Source organism: Harmonia axyridis, chromosome 3, assembly GCF_914767665.1.
Source record: "Harmonia axyridis chromosome 3, icHarAxyr1.1, whole genome shotgun sequence".
NCBI classification, from domain to species: Eukaryota; Metazoa; Arthropoda; class Insecta; order Coleoptera; family Coccinellidae; genus Harmonia; species Harmonia axyridis.
Genome location: NC_059503.1, coordinates 42,343,559 through 42,361,557, shown reverse-complemented (window position 1 = coordinate 42,361,557; position 17,999 = coordinate 42,343,559). Strand labels below are relative to the sequence as shown.

The 17,999-nt window shown below is 32.6% G+C and overlaps 1 protein-coding gene and 1 long non-coding RNA gene across 3 annotated transcripts in view; both read left to right on the top strand.

Moving 5' to 3' along the window:
- Positions 1-235: 235 nt before the first annotated feature.
- On the top strand, positions 236-522 carry LOC123676446. The gene is made up of 2 exons (XR_006746944.1): positions 236-297; positions 361-522. It is a non-coding gene; the product is annotated as an uncharacterized LOC123676446 (long non-coding RNA).
- A 9,544-nt stretch (positions 523-10,066) lies between these two features.
- Positions 10,067-17,999, top strand: part of LOC123674776 (coilin) — a 44,125-nt gene continuing 36,192 nt past the window's right edge. Inside the window, exons 1-2 of one of the 2 annotated variants that reach the window (XM_045609852.1) lie at positions 10,067-10,380; positions 12,478-14,342. In XM_045609852.1, coding sequence (XP_045465808.1) covers positions 10,151-10,380; positions 12,478-14,342 — 2,095 coding nt within the window. In that variant the 5' untranslated portion in view covers positions 10,067-10,150. The remainder of the gene's footprint in view (positions 10,381-12,477; positions 14,343-17,999) is intronic. The other variant, XM_045609851.1, reaches the window with a different exon arrangement.

The window sequence follows — 17,999 nt, the reverse complement described above, 5'->3', positions numbered from 1 at the left end:
TTTGGTAAAAGATCAAAATCGAAAATAAAAGAACAAATATCGTTAGCAATTTTAGCTGGGACCATTATTGAGGAATTGATTTTTCATAATAGATACAGTTGGTGTAGAAAATATATCAAAACCAATTCAAACAAATCGACTAGTTGACTTGGAAAATTTTTACTACAAGTATCGCAATCATTATCGAAGTTTATTTTTATAACTGCAATCTTCATTGTGGAAAATCATGGACACTTCTAAGATAATTTGAATGCACATAAGTGGCTTTATAGAAATAGTTATCAGCTATATGTACAGGTAAGCTATTAGCTGAATTAAACTTAAATTATTATATATTATATTACCTTAATTCGTTTTTAGTCTACCAATTCGTAATATGGGAGGAGCTGTACCAAACTACTGGGGTTTTATCGATGGAACTATTAGAGAAATTTGTTGACGAAGTATCATCAAGTTTGAATGGAAGTCAATCAAGTATTTCTTTTTATGTGAAACCACCAGTATTGGAAGATTATTTTGTTTGTACTTTTTCCTACAATAATTTTGAAAAAAGTGTACGTAACGTATAATTTTATAATAACATTACTGATAATTAATTTGGTTTTGCATTGTGATTTGCTTTTTTTATGCTATGTTGATTCAATATATAAAAAAGTACTTAGGTAACAAGTTTATTATTTTTCTTTCAAAACAATCTCATTGGTGTGTCCATATTACAGAATGAATTATTTATATTCAATATAAAAAAAATAATATTCAGTATGCAGTAGCATTCTTTAACCATAGTATAAGGAATTCCTTATACTATGCTTTAACAATACTACATTACACATATAGGAAAATTCTTATTTCTAATAAAATTCAGGATTTATTAGTATTATTTTTAATTCTTTTAGTATGTAGGTTCAAATTAAATATGTTTCGTTGAGAATCGTATAAGTTCTTGAAAAATTCGTTATTGAGAGCACATTTTTTTTCTCGAATGAAATTTTCACAGATGCCCAAAATCAAGAAATAAAATGCAAATTTCTCAAAAAGTTCACTTCATTACTTTGTTTACCTAAACAGCTACAAATATTTATAGGTTAGTTCTTGCTGAATAACGACGGTAAATATTCGGCATAAACAGATATCTGTCAAAATAAAAGATCCTTAAATAAAAGTTGGTCGCCTGTATTTAGATAAAGTAAGGGAGGCCTGTATTTAAATTTAAACAATCCTTAATATCTGACTCAATGCGCATGAGTACATGTCAAAATAAGAGATCCTGTAATAAAAGATCGCTTATTAGTGCGTTGCAATAACTCTCTAATAACATGGACTGGCCTTCACGTGGCTTCTACTCGCTTCGCTCTGCGGACTATCGAAGAGAGAGAGGTGTTGTGAAGGATGGAAGTAGAAAGGCAGAAAATGCGAATTTACTAAGGGAATAGCGGGTTTTTAATTTTTTTTTGGAGAAATATTGAGTTTTTCGCATTAGCTGATTATTGAAATAGCTAAATGGCTATGGGAATAAAGCGTTTTTAATTTTTTTATGAGAAATATTGAGTTATTCGGATGGAAATAGTAATGAAATAGCTTGATATGGCTATGGGAATAACGCGTTTTTAATTTTTTTTTACAAGAAAATATTGAGTTATTCGAAGGAGAATAGTATTGAAATAGTTAAATGAATCACATTTAAGAATTGTATGGTACAGATTTTCATGGTATCTAACATTTTTTTCAGAAAAAGATGAATTTTATTGAGTGCTACCTGAAAGAAAATATTTTTTTATTTCTATTCCAGAGTTTTTAGATAGTTCAGTATATCAATAATATTATAGATGATTAAATTTATATTCGATATAATGTAGCTACAAGTGTAACTGAGCTTTAGGAAATTCAAAATTTGTGAGAAGTAAAAACACAACAGAAAATTTATGAAATTTTTATATTTTATCTTCTGAAAAAATAGCCGAAATATTTCCAGAAATAGACTGAGGAAATAAAATAGTGAGTGTTATTGGGGATGAGAGTGCCATATTTTTCCTATCAAAGGACAAATTCAGCCTTACGTTCCAAAAGTATACATCTTCCTCTACTGTAACAATTTAAAAAAGTACTGCAAATTTTATACATGGGTTTATTATATTACCTTTTATCAACAAATATGCAAGCACATATGGAAAAAAACATATAATAAATATCAATATAAAAAAATTATGATTAACATCCAACGAAGAGATTCGAATCAGGGCTTCGAAACTGGAAAAACATGGTCAAAATTCATAACTCCATATTTATGAATGGCAGGAATTTGCTGTATAGTATTCATTATTATTTTAGAAACACATGTTCTCAATATCATAATTGTATGGCTCTTTCCTTCAAAACTTTGGTTCCATCATAGACCTAATATCCAATAATATGGATATTAGGTCTATGGGTTCCATATGGGGATTGACATAATAGTCCTCTGTTTTGAAGTGATTACTACATATTACTGTTGTAGCAGAAGGTTTTTTGTCTTTACTCCATATTTCCATTACCCATTTAATTCAATTTCTCTGAAACCTGTGAAAATATTCAATAAAATAAACGATAAATCCCTTCTTGTTTTCTTACCTATGAAATGTCACGTCCAACCCTTTTTTGGATATAACAACACAATTATAAGCTACATTCGAAGCAGAGATACTTAAAATTGTTTGTTAGTACTAAAATAACCATCAGTACACCAACAAACACTCAGTAAATTGTTCAAAAATCAGTAATCACCACAAGAAAACACATACAATCAGTTCAGAAAACCAATGTTATGCCTTTAAACTTTCATCCTTGTCACAATACACCGATATCAATGGTCTCTCTCTAACGCCCAGTCCATGTTATAATAGGTGCTTTCCAGCCCTTAGAACATCTATCTATAGTTGCTTTCCAGCCAACGTCAGGAGCTCCTCGGTACAGCTCTGAAGCGTACCGAAGCGCACTTGTAGTGTTCCAGTAAACAGGGCGTCGAGCCCTCGCGTTACCTTCCCCTTTCCCCTGAAGCATCTCCCGCATTTGCGGGGCTTCGAGCCCTGACAGGTGTGAGAGAGAAAGAAGACCGTTACTTCGCTTAAAGTACGAGACAGCTGTAGAACCTAGAACGCTGGTTTGTTTACGTTTAATTTGACAGTTTCGTTTTGGCGCGTTCCACTCATAGCAAGGGCTCGAAGCTCGAGTGCGCCGAGCCCCAGGGTGACACGCACCTGACTCAGCGTTGCCAACCCAAAATCTTGCCACCAAGACAATAGAAGATCTCTTGGCCCGAGACGCTTCAAGGAACTCCACGGAAGTGTGAAATTAAAAAAAAAAAAAAAAAAAAAAAATATATATATATATATATATATATGTGTGATGATCAGGTATATTTATTCTATAAAAAAAATTTATATTTCAACCGTCTATGACAAATTCATCTTCATCAACTTCGATACTAGAACTGGAAGAATACATATCCATTTTGTTCATTCTTGCATACATATTCTGAGTAGGTGTAAAATCTACGCAGTTACCATCTTTTTTCACACACTGAGACGTTAATAAACAACCATTGTTTGTATTAGTTATTAACTTATTTCTTGATTTTGTTTTAACCAAGTTTATTTTACTGAAGACTCTTTCGCATTCAGCATTTGAGTGCGGAAGGGATAATATATTCAGTACGAACTGTGACAAATTCTGGAATTCAAATACACCCATTTCATTTGTATATTTTTGGAGTTTTCCCCAGAATATGTCAATGTCCTCGTTGATGTCTATTTTTTTTTCTTTATCAACATTTTTCTTTGGTAAAAACCAAGTTTTGTTAGACGGATTCAGATATTGCAGTTTTTGTTACATATTGTCTTTCCATGTAGCATAATAGAAAATTTCTATAAGCTTCCTCCATCATTTTATGCAAATACGGCAGTACTACCTTATCTGACTGAAAATTTTGATATTTTCGGTAAAATATAATTGAGGAAAAGGTAATATAACTTTACAAAATATACGTTACAGATAAGCTTGCCGAGCATTTTTCTAGTTCTGGGTCTCGCTACGAGATGGCACTAGTTAATGAATTACATTTTTAAGGGTTTGTCTTGAATAGAATATGTAAAGATTTACGATTTAATGGACTGTATAAAATTATAAATAAAATAATAATTCCTGCGCTGGTTAAATGGTTTTATTTTGAACACTTAAAACTAACAACAGTTAGAACTAAAAACGTGAGCCTGTTAACATAGACTCACGAAAACACGTTTAACACGAAACAGTTAACGACACTGTTAACTATACAAGAGCTAAAACAGATAGCTCTAAAAACGAAAGCCTTTTAACACTTTAAGACTTTACCAGCACGTGTTAAACACGAGACAGTTAACGACATTGTTAACTATACACTAACTTGAGAGAAGAGAAGAGAGTTACAATAATCTCATGCTTCCAGAACATAGACTTTTACCATAGAATATTACGCACAGAATTAATGAATTTACAATCAAGAAAACTCATCTAAAATTATACAATAAATACAAATTATGTAATTTACATTAGAAAACCTCATCAGAGGAAGAAATACAATATCGAATATAAATTAGAAATAAAATTGAATTAAATATATAAAGGAGAACTGACGCTGGCGCCATCTATAGGATTTCTCTTAAGTCTATGATTCATAAGCACTGCAATTTCTCCAGAATACATTGAGATGCATTAGAAAAATCGCAATTGAAATTCCGTATTTCGGCGTATGGTAGCCCATTCGGACCGTATACCGTATTTGGCATCAATTTACCGTACATATACGGTAATTACCGTACGGTTGGCAACGCTGACCTGACTGGAAAGCAGCTTATATTCTAAGTTCCAGCCAACGTCAGGAGCTCCTCGGTACAGCTCCGAAGCGCCCTTGTAGTGTTCCAGTAAACAGGGCGTCGAGCCCTCGCGTTACCTTCCCCTTTCCCCTGAAGCACACCCCGCATTTGCAGGGCTTCGAGCCCTGACAGGTGTGAGAGAGAAAGAAGACCGTTACTTCGCATAAAGTACGAGACAGCTGTAGAATGCTGGTTTGTTTACGTTGAATTTGACAGTTTCGTTTTGGCGCGTTTTGCGCGTTCGAGCAAGGGCTCGAAGCTCGAGTGCGCCGAGCCCCGGGGTGACACGCACCTGACTGGAAAGCAGCTTATAGGTCTATGATCGTGGATGTTAAAAGTGAACTATAGGCGAATCAAGATGAGCGCTACGCTACCTGGTGACAATCAGAGTAACTAGAAATGTTGACATGGTTTGCCTCAGAGGTAGTCATTCCTCTGAGGTTCTAGCATTCTGCTTTGTTTTTGTGTGATATTTTACAAATATTTATATATTTTTTGAATCATTTCAATAGTTATGAGTCGTTCGAATCGCTATTGTTCAGTTCCTCAGTGTTCTTCCTGGGAAAAAAAAGGTCAAATATCAAGTTCCATGCTTTCCCTCAAACTGGTAATAAATATCATAGAACAAGTATGTATATAATTGCTCTATGATAAATATCGTGTTTGGATGGAAGTAGGGATGTGTGGTTCGTTCAATTTCGACGAACCGGGTCGAACCAGATCCATGGCTGAGAGGACCCGGTTCAAAAGACCCGTTCAATTGACCCAATGGTTCTTTTCAGCTCACTAGCTCAGATCGAATCATGTACGATTTGCGCATGATTCAAAGATCCGTAGACCTGGTTCTTTCGTTCTTTTTTTTTTTTCTTGGTAAAGAATGTTAAGTTAATATCAGCTTGGTATTTGTTAGTCGGTATGTTTTTAATCGGATCGTGAATTTGTGATAATGATTTTTTTGAGACACAATCATAAACATAAAGGAGATTATCCATTATCATAAGTTACTGAGATGGCAGAATATAATAAATTGATATCTGGTTCATGAGATGATTATGGACCTTTCGAAAAAATTTCAAAATCTAATATATATTCCTCGTTCAAATTGATGATTTTGGAATATTTAAATGATTAATGAAGAAGTAGAAGTAAATCATGAATGTACTTTGTACGGAACACTAAATTCACGAGGTCTTGAATTATTAATTTTAACGAAAACTACCTAATGATCATCACCTGTATCTATTCCAAACAAATAAATATACAGAAGATCTGAAATCCCTTAAACTGATATTAACCCTAATTAATATATCTTGTTCCCGAAAAATATTCATTTTGATCAACTTTACAAAGATATATAGTTAAAAAAATTCTCAAAAAATAATGAACAATATTTAAGACCATAACATTTTGAAGAAATAATAATTGGTGCATCTAAGAGAATGCAATTACACAGCCCAGTTTCTTTTACTATCTATCATCTTTCTTCAAAACCGGGTGCCAAGTGCCGAGCCGATGATTCATTTGCGAAATGGATGTATTTTATTACTACCATGAGTGAAGTGATTAGCGAACATTTTTTTCTCGGGAAGTAAGAAATCTGTCCAGGAAATATGCCAGTTTGTTGCATTTTGGCTGGTTAGTATCAAGCAAGAACAACTTGAAATCGAAATGGAATGGAGCAGAAGGACAATTGTAGACTCGGTTAGTTTTTGCAGAGAAGTTTGTTTTATAATTGTACGCGATCATACTGAACCTTTAGGGGGACCGGGCAAAATTGTAGAAATAGATGAAGCGAAATTTGGTAGGAGAAAATATAATCGAGGTAGAATTATAGAGGGGCAGTGGATTTTTGGGGGAATCGAGCGAGAATCCGAAAAAGTATTCATGGTTCCAGTTGCCTATAGGAGTCAGGATACTTTGTTGGAATTAATCAAGGAGTGGATTCTTCCAGAAACCACTGTTATATCCGATTGTTGGAGATCCTATGATTGTTTGGAAAATGAGGGTTTCCAACATCTGAAGGTAAACCACTCGTTAAACTTTGTGGACCCTGACACTGGAGCTCATACCTAGAATGTTGAGAGGCTTTGGAGGGATATCAGGCATGATATTCCTAGATTTGGAAGGCGCTCGGACAATTTTGTTTTTTACTTGGCCGATCATCATTTTCATCGGAAATTTCCTAAATTCACCGATAGGTTTCATGATTTCTTCAAATACATTTCAGAAGTATATCCCCCCACAGACACTCAACATGAAGGGGAGGGTACTAGTAGTTAGTTTTATTTTGATTATACATTTCCATCTAGAGATTAGCTTCATCAACGTATATTTCACTGCAATTTACTATATTTCACTTTATTTTACTATATTCTACTTCTATTCATGTTGTTCTTGCTCGTTCCAAATTTTTCCTATTTTTTTCCAAAACCCAAGTTCTCCTCATTTCCATTATCCTTTCCTGACATAGGTGGCCTACACCTCCTCGTGGTCTTTGCTGGATAGGTTTTCCAACCATATCATAGTAGGAAAATGTTGGAACAAGTTAACAAAAATGGGCCAAAATACTTATTTTCGCAATAAATAAACCTTAAAATCAGGTTGTAATATATAAATTATAATAAACTTGCCGAATTTTCTATTCAAATAGGTGCGCGAAAATTATGAGTTTCCATACAGTTTTATAATACGTCATAATCTCAAACAATTTATTAATATGAATTTCCAAGTAAAGACCGATCCCATCAAGAAGATCTGGGCATACTGGCAACGTTGAAGATTATTTCGCATTTGACGTATTGAATATAATGGCCGCCACCAGATATAAACAATGAATAAAATAGTAGCTTTTGACGAAAAAAAGGCATTTTTTGTTCAGGAAAAGCTTGAAATGTGTGAGAAATTAATTATTTCTAACGAGAATCAGTGGATAAAATACAAGAAAACTAGCTTTTAATGGGGATAACCTCACCTTCATTAGGGCAACTTTACAATTAAAAAAAAAAAAACTAGCAAGATTGAGGAATCTATGTCACCGGATTCGTGATCTAAGACCCAAAATAAGTAAATCTGCAAAATTTCGGATCGTTATTAAAATTAATTCTATATAGTAAACATTTACCCTGACTTTCGTTAAAAGCACCTTGCAATAGGCATCTGAGATTAAGAATGCAGCGCCAAGGTGAGCAAACGTTGAACTATAAATGTTGACATTGGAGTGTATTGTTGTATTAGTTGTGTGTGTATTTGCGTTATTAAAATTTGATTTTGCAATAAATATAAAAACTTTTCAGTCTTCTATAGTGAACAAGTGTGTTACTGTGTATATAATATTTTCATTTTAGGTAAAGGCGGTATCATCATTTGTTTCAGTTCAGTGTAGTGATATTGAAAGTTATGCAAGGATGGAAGACTTCGAAAAATTACGAATAACAATCGTGTGCATATAATACGTGAACGGTTCATTCAACATTATTATACTACAGGATTCTAATAGTACCTTTTTTAGGTCCAAATGGCAAGACTGAGTTTAGTAGAATACTTGGGGTATCTTAAAGGCACAAACACTTCTAGAAGTGTTTATGAAGGTGAAGAAGTTTTAAATGCTGGTCACATAATAAAAATGTTACATGTTATTTGCATGACTAATAAACTTTAGTTGGAAGGTTTTTTTTTACTTATCCGAATTGATCATTCCACCCTTCAATTATACAGTCCCAACAAAATATTACAAATGCTAATGTATTGAATATTTTTGGAATACCACAGTGAGTCCCTCATCCATTTTTATTTATTTATTAAGAGATGACTCAATTTACATAAAATGTTTCTAAAAATAAATTTATATAACTAGGTTACTCAAAACTACTCATATCGATACCTATTTATCGAATTAAATCATTGCTTGACTAATGAATCATCAAAAAATAATGAGAATTGAATTGAAAATATTTCATTTATGAAATGTATTTATTTTGAAAATATATTCGGCATATTATACGACTATTTTAAAATAATTAAAATGTGATAGAGAAGTATCATCAGTGTGCCCTGAAAAAAATATATAGAATTTCAGAGTACATATCCATATATTTCTGAGGAATTTTTGCAATATTGTGTAAAGGTACCTTAGATTTGAAGACAATGTATCTTTGGCAGAATTCTTGTGAAATGCCAAATAAAACAGATAATGTCACATATGAACGATCACATTTCAATTTTGTTAAAACTAAAACAATACACTGCTTGATTGTTAAACGATCTGATCTTTGATCACAGTAAATAGATTGTACTGCTTCTACTATTGTATCTTATACTTTCATATTATTGAGACCAGTAAAACTGTTCAGAGCACTATCTGTTGTTATCAGGTCACACAAAGAAGATACTTTAGGAGTATTCACTTGCACTTCGAAATCCATGAAAGTTTTAGGCCCATTATAATCAGGCTGACCCTGAAGAAGCTGTAATAGACCTTGTGCAGCTTCGATTTCATCTTGGGAAGTAGATTGTAGAGCAGGTTCGATTTCTTCACAAGAGCATTCTTCAGCAATAAGTTTTTCTTTGTTGATATTTCTTTGATTCAATCTTTCAGATCTACTACTAGAACATTCAGGTTCTTCCTTTGTGGTAGTGGAATCTGTAAACGATTATTATTATTATTATTATCCCCATAAATATAATCTAAAATTTCATGTGCTATCAGTGCTTACCTCGATAAAAATAATCATCATCGATAAAATGCAGGGAACATATTTTCATATTTCTTGTCACTGGTTTATCGATTTTGAATTTCAGTTGCCAAGCTTTTTGTCGATTCATCAGCACTTTACTCCCCAGTTTCCCTTCCATCCAAACACGATATTTATTACCAGTTTGAGGGAAAGCATGGAACTTGATATTTGATCTTTTTTTTTCCCAGGAAGAACACTGAGGAACTGAACAATAGCGATTCAAACGACTTAGAACTATTGAAATGATTCAAAAAATATATAAATATTTGTAGAATATCACACAAAAACAAAGCAAAATGCTAGAACCTCAGAGGAATGAAAAGGACTGACTACCCCTGAGGCAAACCATGTCAACATTTCTAGTTACTCTGATTGTCACCAGGTGGCGTAGCGCTTACTTAATTTCAAACAATCAAGCATATGTGTCGATGAATCTCTCTGTGGTTATAACCTAACTAATGAATAGAAAATAGAAATGGAGCAGTGAAGTTTTATGATATACAATTCCAATGTTTATTTGAAAATTATTAGATGAGAATGGCTAAAAGTGAATGTATTATATTACTGGATCTCCATGAATTTTTTGCTGATGATAGACAGCGATCAATAATTCTTATAAATCAAAATTATAAGAAAATTAAAGATTTGGAAGATAGAATTTCTGATATATTTGGGATTAAAGAATTCCATCTACTGATTAATGACCACCTTTTACCTTCTTGTGAAGATATTGCCTTACTCAAAAGTGGAGACACAGTTTGGTAAGAATAAGATTAGAAGCTTGTTATTTATATATAATCAATATTCAGCTATGTTGATAAAAATTATTTGATTCATTCTTGTGATACATGGTTAAATTCTTGAATAATCCGTCTAGCGTGGAGTTTTGAATTATGAAGATTCATTTTATGTTATATTAATATATTTGCTATTTCAAAGCGTTCTATGGTGATTGGCAAGTAACTATAAATGATGGTTATTATTGATTTACTATTGTACTACTTATCTACAAGTAAGAATTCAATTATAATTATTAAGCTACATTCCATAGTTAATATCAACTATATTCAATATCCATTAGTTGATGTGTTTGGTGCACTGAACTACACTGGTACAGTAAGAGTAAATACATTCCTATGATTTTCATTCTAAACTACACCCTGTTGTCTCTGTTCATTGTAAAATTATTAAACAGAAAAATTTCAATAAACCAATCTCCCACCATCCACTAAACTACACTGATTTGAAACTCTAGTTATTTCAGTTCAAAAAGTAATGTGGTAATCCAAAATTCTAAAATAATAGCATCAAACAGAATAAAGAACTGATTGAAGGGCAGGAATATTTTTGATGCTGACTTTTATTTTCACCAGAAGAAATGACATAAAAATTTCTACTTTTACTGATCTTCCCATGATTATTGAACCGAGTTGTCATTGTTGTCAATAATTTTTGATCTAAATAATTATATAATATGTATAAGGTGCCTGCTATTTCGTTTGTTCGTCATCTTGGGTTGAGTTATGTGGTACTGATGATCCCTAACGAGGGGGAAACCGGTATATCGCTACTCTCCCTCGATGACATGCAGTCTCCTTGGGTTGCTTTCGATTATGATTCCTATGTAATAACAGGGAAGTCTTCTGTTTGACAATGGTTATGTTGATGGGATTTTTGCTGATACATTAACCAGATAGATAATTAATATCCTATGATATTACACACTTGAAATTGTACTTCTTTTTTTTTTTTTTTTGTATTTTCTTCATTCATTACCAAGTGCAGGTGTCAGCCATTTTATATTATTTATTAAATAATTATTGGACGATTTTACTTCAGGTTATTTATGAATATAAACTGTTAGCTTTCTGCCCTCAACAGCATGAATAATATAGTGTAGAGCAGTGTGAATTGAATATGGTAATGCCCTAATCTTTGCATGCGGATGCATCGAACTTATCTATTACCATAAACACGTTCACTGCGGCACGTATCCCCGGGGGCATGTGTTGAGTCTTAAAATTAGTGCGGCACCAAAAACATGAGTGGGTTATTCCAGTGCGAAATCCATAACTAAGTTGTTTATTTCACGGATTTGAACGATGCAAATAGCAATTGATTTGTATTTCAAAAAAATTGCTTATTCGCATATTTAACACAACACAAGCCCTCAGGGATACATGCTGTACACAACTAATGTTTCATTAGTTTGGTGCGGTACATGCCCCCGGGATGTGTTAAACATGTCGATTCTCGTTCATACTGAGATGTTCGCCAGATAATTTCATTTTGTTCGGATTGTCCAAGGCAACCTGGATAATTCTGTTCTCTAATAAAAATATGACAATAATATATCTCATGATAATATGAAAACTACCTATAAACCATTTTGAATGATGATAGTCTGGCTGAACATGTTTATTATAAAGCTCTACTTTAAAAAAGAACCAATTGACTCAATGTTTGTTTCATCCAGCTTAGAAGACGAACTAATACCAAATAAATAGGTGAACTGAATTTCCTCTAGTCCCTGTGCGGTACAATGAATATGATTACCTGTTTGTTAGATGGAGGTCGAAAAATAATTTACACACGTATCCCCAGGAGTATGTGCCGCATATAGATGAAATGGGCAAATCCTATAGTCGTAGTGAACTTGATAATTGATTCCTTTCTTTCTTTATGATATTAAATATTTAAAAGAATTGAATCTTCTAATATTCAAGACTGGAACATGTGGAGAGATTATTCAATTTTTCAGTCCTATCCCTAAACTCAAAATAGTGGCAGAAACTAATTGAATAAAATAATTATTTCGTGAAACAAAATATTGAATACTATTTCTGTTATATTTTCAGCATAAAACCAAATATATTTCCATCTAATTCGTTGCTGCTTAGTGGATTATATTACACCAATAATTCAAATACAAGTGTTGAAGGAAAAACTATATCTAACAATGAAATGGCAACAACACAATTGGTACAAGAATGTAATGAAGTTGAAGCATCTTCAAAAAGAAATAAAGTTTCAAAAAAGAGGAAAGTTAAACATAAAGTCATAAATGGCCATGAGGAAAGCAATGAAATATTGGGACTATACAGTATCAAACCCAACAACTCTGAAATAAATACTGTTTCAACTGATTTTGAGGGAATTCAACAGAATGAGGTAGTAATAGAAACTAATTCACTTCAATCATATAACAAAAAAAAAAGGAAACGCAAATCAGAAATAAATGCAGGTGAGGATTATGTAAGTGACTTGAAAAAATACAAAGAAGGGAAGCATACATTGCTGGATGAAGAAAGTCAGAAAGCATCCAATCTAGAAAATAAATGTAAAAAGACAGTGACTCAAGAAAATTTTAATGCCTGCAAATATGAAACAACACAGATCATTGAAAATAATGAGAGTAAAGCAAAAATGATATTTATGAATGATGACGAAGAGCAAATGAATAACAAAAATTATACCCACTTAGGAGATATATTGAAATTTACAAAAGATGAAAGAATAAATGATAGCGGTAGTTTGGTAGATTCAGTACTTCAAAAAAATTCAAAATCTAGTGCTGAAAGGAGTTTATATCAGAAGCAGCAATCAGAAAAATTTGAAAAAAAGATATTCAACTCAGCTCATATTACTGAATGTAACAAAATTCAATCTCAACCTTTACCTTTCAAAAAAGCAAAAGATATTACATCTTGGAGAACAACTCCTCTTTCTAAAACTATAAATTTAGTAAAAATCATTAAAGTTCCTACAGTTAAAATAGAAATTGATTATTCAAGATTTCTCAATATTCCTGACCCAGAAATCGATGAATCAAATGAAAATATTAGCGATATTACTAGTAAGACTTCTAAGATTTCAATTCCACATAATTTTGAATCACAGAATATTTCAAGAATATCTCCACAAAAGAAACTACATATTGATTCAAATAATCCTTCTCATTTAGATATAAATTCCCAAAACTACCTTGATCAGCACAATACTGAACTTATACAATTCAATAATTGTTCACAGATTACACAAGATACATTGAAACAAAAAAAATGCATTAATTCTTCAGATCTTGATCAGTCTTTATTTACATCTGAAGAGAATGATCTCAATTGTAGAGAAATAAAAAAAAAAGAATTGATGCCACATCCTAACTCAACAGATGAAAACTCACTATTTAATTCATATTCTCAGGATGTGAACTGTAGTGATATGGGATTTGACCATTTGAAATTGATAGAAAACTCTCAAAAAATTGAAAGTTTGACAAAAAGTGAAGCAAGAGAGTTATGGAGACAAAAAATCAATCAAAAATATATTCAAAATTATGAAAATTCAGAAAAAGAATTATTGAAAACAGTGAATAGGCATTTAAATATGGATCAATTATGTATGAATTCTTCAGTAAAAGGATCAAAAAATTTTTTCCTGGTTGAAAATAAAATTGAAGAAAAAAACAGCCGTATTGAAGAAAATACGAAAGAAGAATTTCCTATAGACATTTTCAAAAATATGATTGAATTTTCAGGAGCAAATTCGAAACAATTGACTGTTAACATAGTACCTAATAAAACATACAACCAAGAATTACAGTTTGCTGTTTTGAGGTCAGAAAATGAAGTAAAAAATAGAATGATTGAACTATCCAGTGGTGTAGAAACATCTGTTGATTCCATTGATGAGGACTTGGTATTTTCAAATACTACAGAAAAAGGTATTTTCGATTTCTGAAATGATATTTCCCATTGAAGCTAGGTTGACATGGGTAGTGGAGCCCGATCGTTGGTTTCACTTTTCCATTAGAATGGACTAATTTCGTATTTCATGATTGTATGCTGTTTCTTCGGCGGCAAGCGCAGCTATGTCTTCGTCATTAGCAGAAGGTTAATTGTGCAGTGATGTGTGAGGCACTCGGACATTTTATTCTTCCAGAATGTACTGATCAAGTCCAAAGTGGTATACAAAAAAAAAGAAAACTTAATTTGATATTTATCAAATAATTCACGAAATCTATTAAAAAATCTATTTTGGTATCATACTCAAATTTCATGAATTAACCTCCTGTATTTTGAAAACCAAACGTTTGTGGTTCTATGTTTATTCGACTTTTTTCTCTTGATATTATCCAAGGAATAGGAGCTTTGGTATGAGTATTTCATTATCAGGACATTCCATGAAACACAAAAAAATTTCCAGAAAATTTCTCCATCGATGGCACTCAAGGAAAAACTACTTCATCCATTGAAATTTATTAAAAATATTCTGGGAAATATTGAGATCCGTTTGGAAGAAAAAACTTAATGGTACAAAGTAGTACAAACCTAACATAATTCAGTACAAAAAAAAAAAAAAATGAAAATACCCCTCGTGTTCTTCCGTTATGGTCGCTCCACGACTGATACATGTTTGATATTCCGTTTCACGATCTTGCAGCCATTCATGACCATTCGTTTAGTGAATAGTTTCACGATTTATTCGTTGACACGAGTCAATCTCCACCACATAATTAACCACGGTTATGTTCAGTACCCATGTCAACTAAGATCAGTCGTTTCGGGATTATTTGCAATATTTGCATGACTGTTCCATTGACACGACTCGTTTTTCACAAAATATTGATCCACGACGTAGGTGTAATACTTATGTCAACCTAGCTTGATGTATTGTCCATTTTTTCGAATAATCCCTAATATAATAATAGATTTGTTCATTATTGTCACTAATTGTTATATGGGATTGTTTGATGAATATTTTACAACTATCCTGAACACTTCAGTTTATTTTTATATGTATTCCTGTTGTTAAAAAAAAATTCACAAGGTGTTTCATCTGTACAGTAAAACAAAGGAGTCATGTCTTTGTTCCTTTCGTGTTTTAATCAATATTGATCATTATTCTCCTTATTGCTGTTAGTCGGCTATAATGTTTATATTTATCAGTTTGGTTTTCGTCCATGATAAACAATATAATATAAAAACTTGTCAGGAATGTGGACAATGTTTTATTTTTCTCACAAGTTTACTTTTGCCAACGTTTCGGAGGCGATTTCCTTCTTCTTCAGGGTTAACTTCTCGTAGAAAATATTTATTGACAACACTATAAATTTCAAAATGTCAATTAACTTTTGTTATCAAAACAAACTCTATTATTAAGCTCCAATGGAGACACAAAACGAACTTTTTTTGTCTTCATTGAGTTAAGAATCATGAAATAGAAATAGAATTTATTGATTTCAGCAATTACACCACAGTGAACTATGATCAAATAGTAAAACAAGTCAAATTGAAGAGAAAAAAAAAAGAAAACTCAATAATCCTATGTACTACAAAATTGAATGAATTCATCAATACTATATGGTTCACATTGAACAATGAAATTGAAAATTGACTCTTTATAAGTGTTGTAGTTGATTTCACTTTGGAGTTTTCTAGGTAGGGTATTGTAGAGTCTAATTGCACTGTAGAATGCAGTCTTCTCCATCGCCGTTGTCCTGTGAATCGGATAAATATAAGGATGCACTCTTCTTGTGGTATTTGTATTCTCACATGTTGAGAAGTAGCCATGGTGTTTTCTGATGAATGGCAGCAACCTGTAAATAAGCAATCCGTACACTGTCATGATTCCATTTTTCTTAAATTCTCCACGGCAGGATTGCCTGTAGGTCAGTCTATATATTGTTTTCAAAGCCCATTTTTGGGTAACAAATATCCGGTTGATGAAGGGGGAATTTCCCCAGAAAATAATGCCGTATGACAATATTGATTGAAAATTGTAAGAATATAGGACCTTGAGTATATCTTGATCAACTTGATTCCTTAGTCTCAAAAAGGTATAGATGTTAGAGTTGAGCTTTTTTCTTATGTGTTGTAGCCAATTCATATTTCTGTCCAGTACCACTCCTAAGAATTTCACTGCAGTATTAATCATGACCTCAGTGTCCTGAAAGTTGAATTTTTCAGGGTAATTTCTGGTTGTTCTAGCAATGTCAAAAATTATGCTATCTGTTTTTTGGATGTTCATAGTTAACTTGAATTCCCGATACCAGTCTGTGACCTTACACAAAATGAGCCTGGCAAACCTCATCAACTTATCCACATCTGCAGATCCAACCACAAAATTTTTATCATCAACATGTAATCGGTTTTCACGGTATTCCAAGTTCCAATATCATGCAGTATAAGTTGTTAACATAGACTATAAAAAGGAGGGGATCCAGAATGCTGCCCTGAGGTATCCCAAGCACCGTATTAATCTCATCTGAAGTGTAAGAGACTCCATCAATATTAATTGTAACCTTTTGTTTTCTGCTCTGAAGATGGCTTCTAATCAGTTGGAGTTGATTGTCTCTTCCACAGCACTCCAACATGTCCAGCAATATCCCTTGATCCACAGAGTCAAAAGCTTTAGATAGATCGACAAATAGAGCTAATGGAACATTACCCTTCTCTAAATTTTCAACCACCGATTGTAGGAGTTCAAAAATAGCTGTTCCCGTGTTCTTGTTTGTTGTATATCCATGCTGGTTAGGTGATATAACCTGAACCTTTTTGAAAAAATCAATTATCCTATTAGCGATGAGTTTTTCGAATATTTTTGAAAAAGAGGACAGTAGACAAATTGGTCTGTAGTTGGACAGTTCATCTTTATCACCCTTTTTATAGATGGGTCATATAATTGCCATTTTGAGGTCTTCTGGAAATACTCCCTCTATGAGTGCTCTGTTTATTATTATAGCTAAAGGCCCTGCAATATGCTGAGCAGTTAGTTTTATTACTCTCATAGGAATTTCATCATGTCCATATGTGTTTGAATTTTTAAGGGATCGTATTACAGAAATTACCTCCTCTTGTGTCACTTCGAAAGCAAAAAATGATTTTCCTGATTTTTTATACTTTATTCTAGAAGAAGTAAATTTAGACATCTCATGCTAATGGTTGGATGATACCGTAGCGAAAAGTTGATTAAAATCATTGACCAACTTAAATTTATCATTATAGGAGGGTGTGGCCTGTTTCTCCTTAGAACCAGATAGTTCTCTGATAATGTTCCATACAGATTTGTTTTTGTTTGAAGAATTAATTATGTAGTTGTTTAGATGGTCTTTCTTAGCACGTGATAAAGCCTTATCATAATTTCTCTTTGTTTCGAAATATGCTGGTTTAAATTGAGGCTTTGTACTAGAAATGAGAAATAGGTTATCTAGTTGTTTTTTCAAAATTAGTATATTCTCTGTAAGTGGAAATCTTCGGATTTTTATGTTAACTTTAACCCTCGTTTTGGGGAAGCATTGACAGTAGATGTCCCTAAATTTATTCGAGAATTTTTCCCAGATTGTGTTCAAATCATCTGTATCAGAGAGCAAATCATTCCA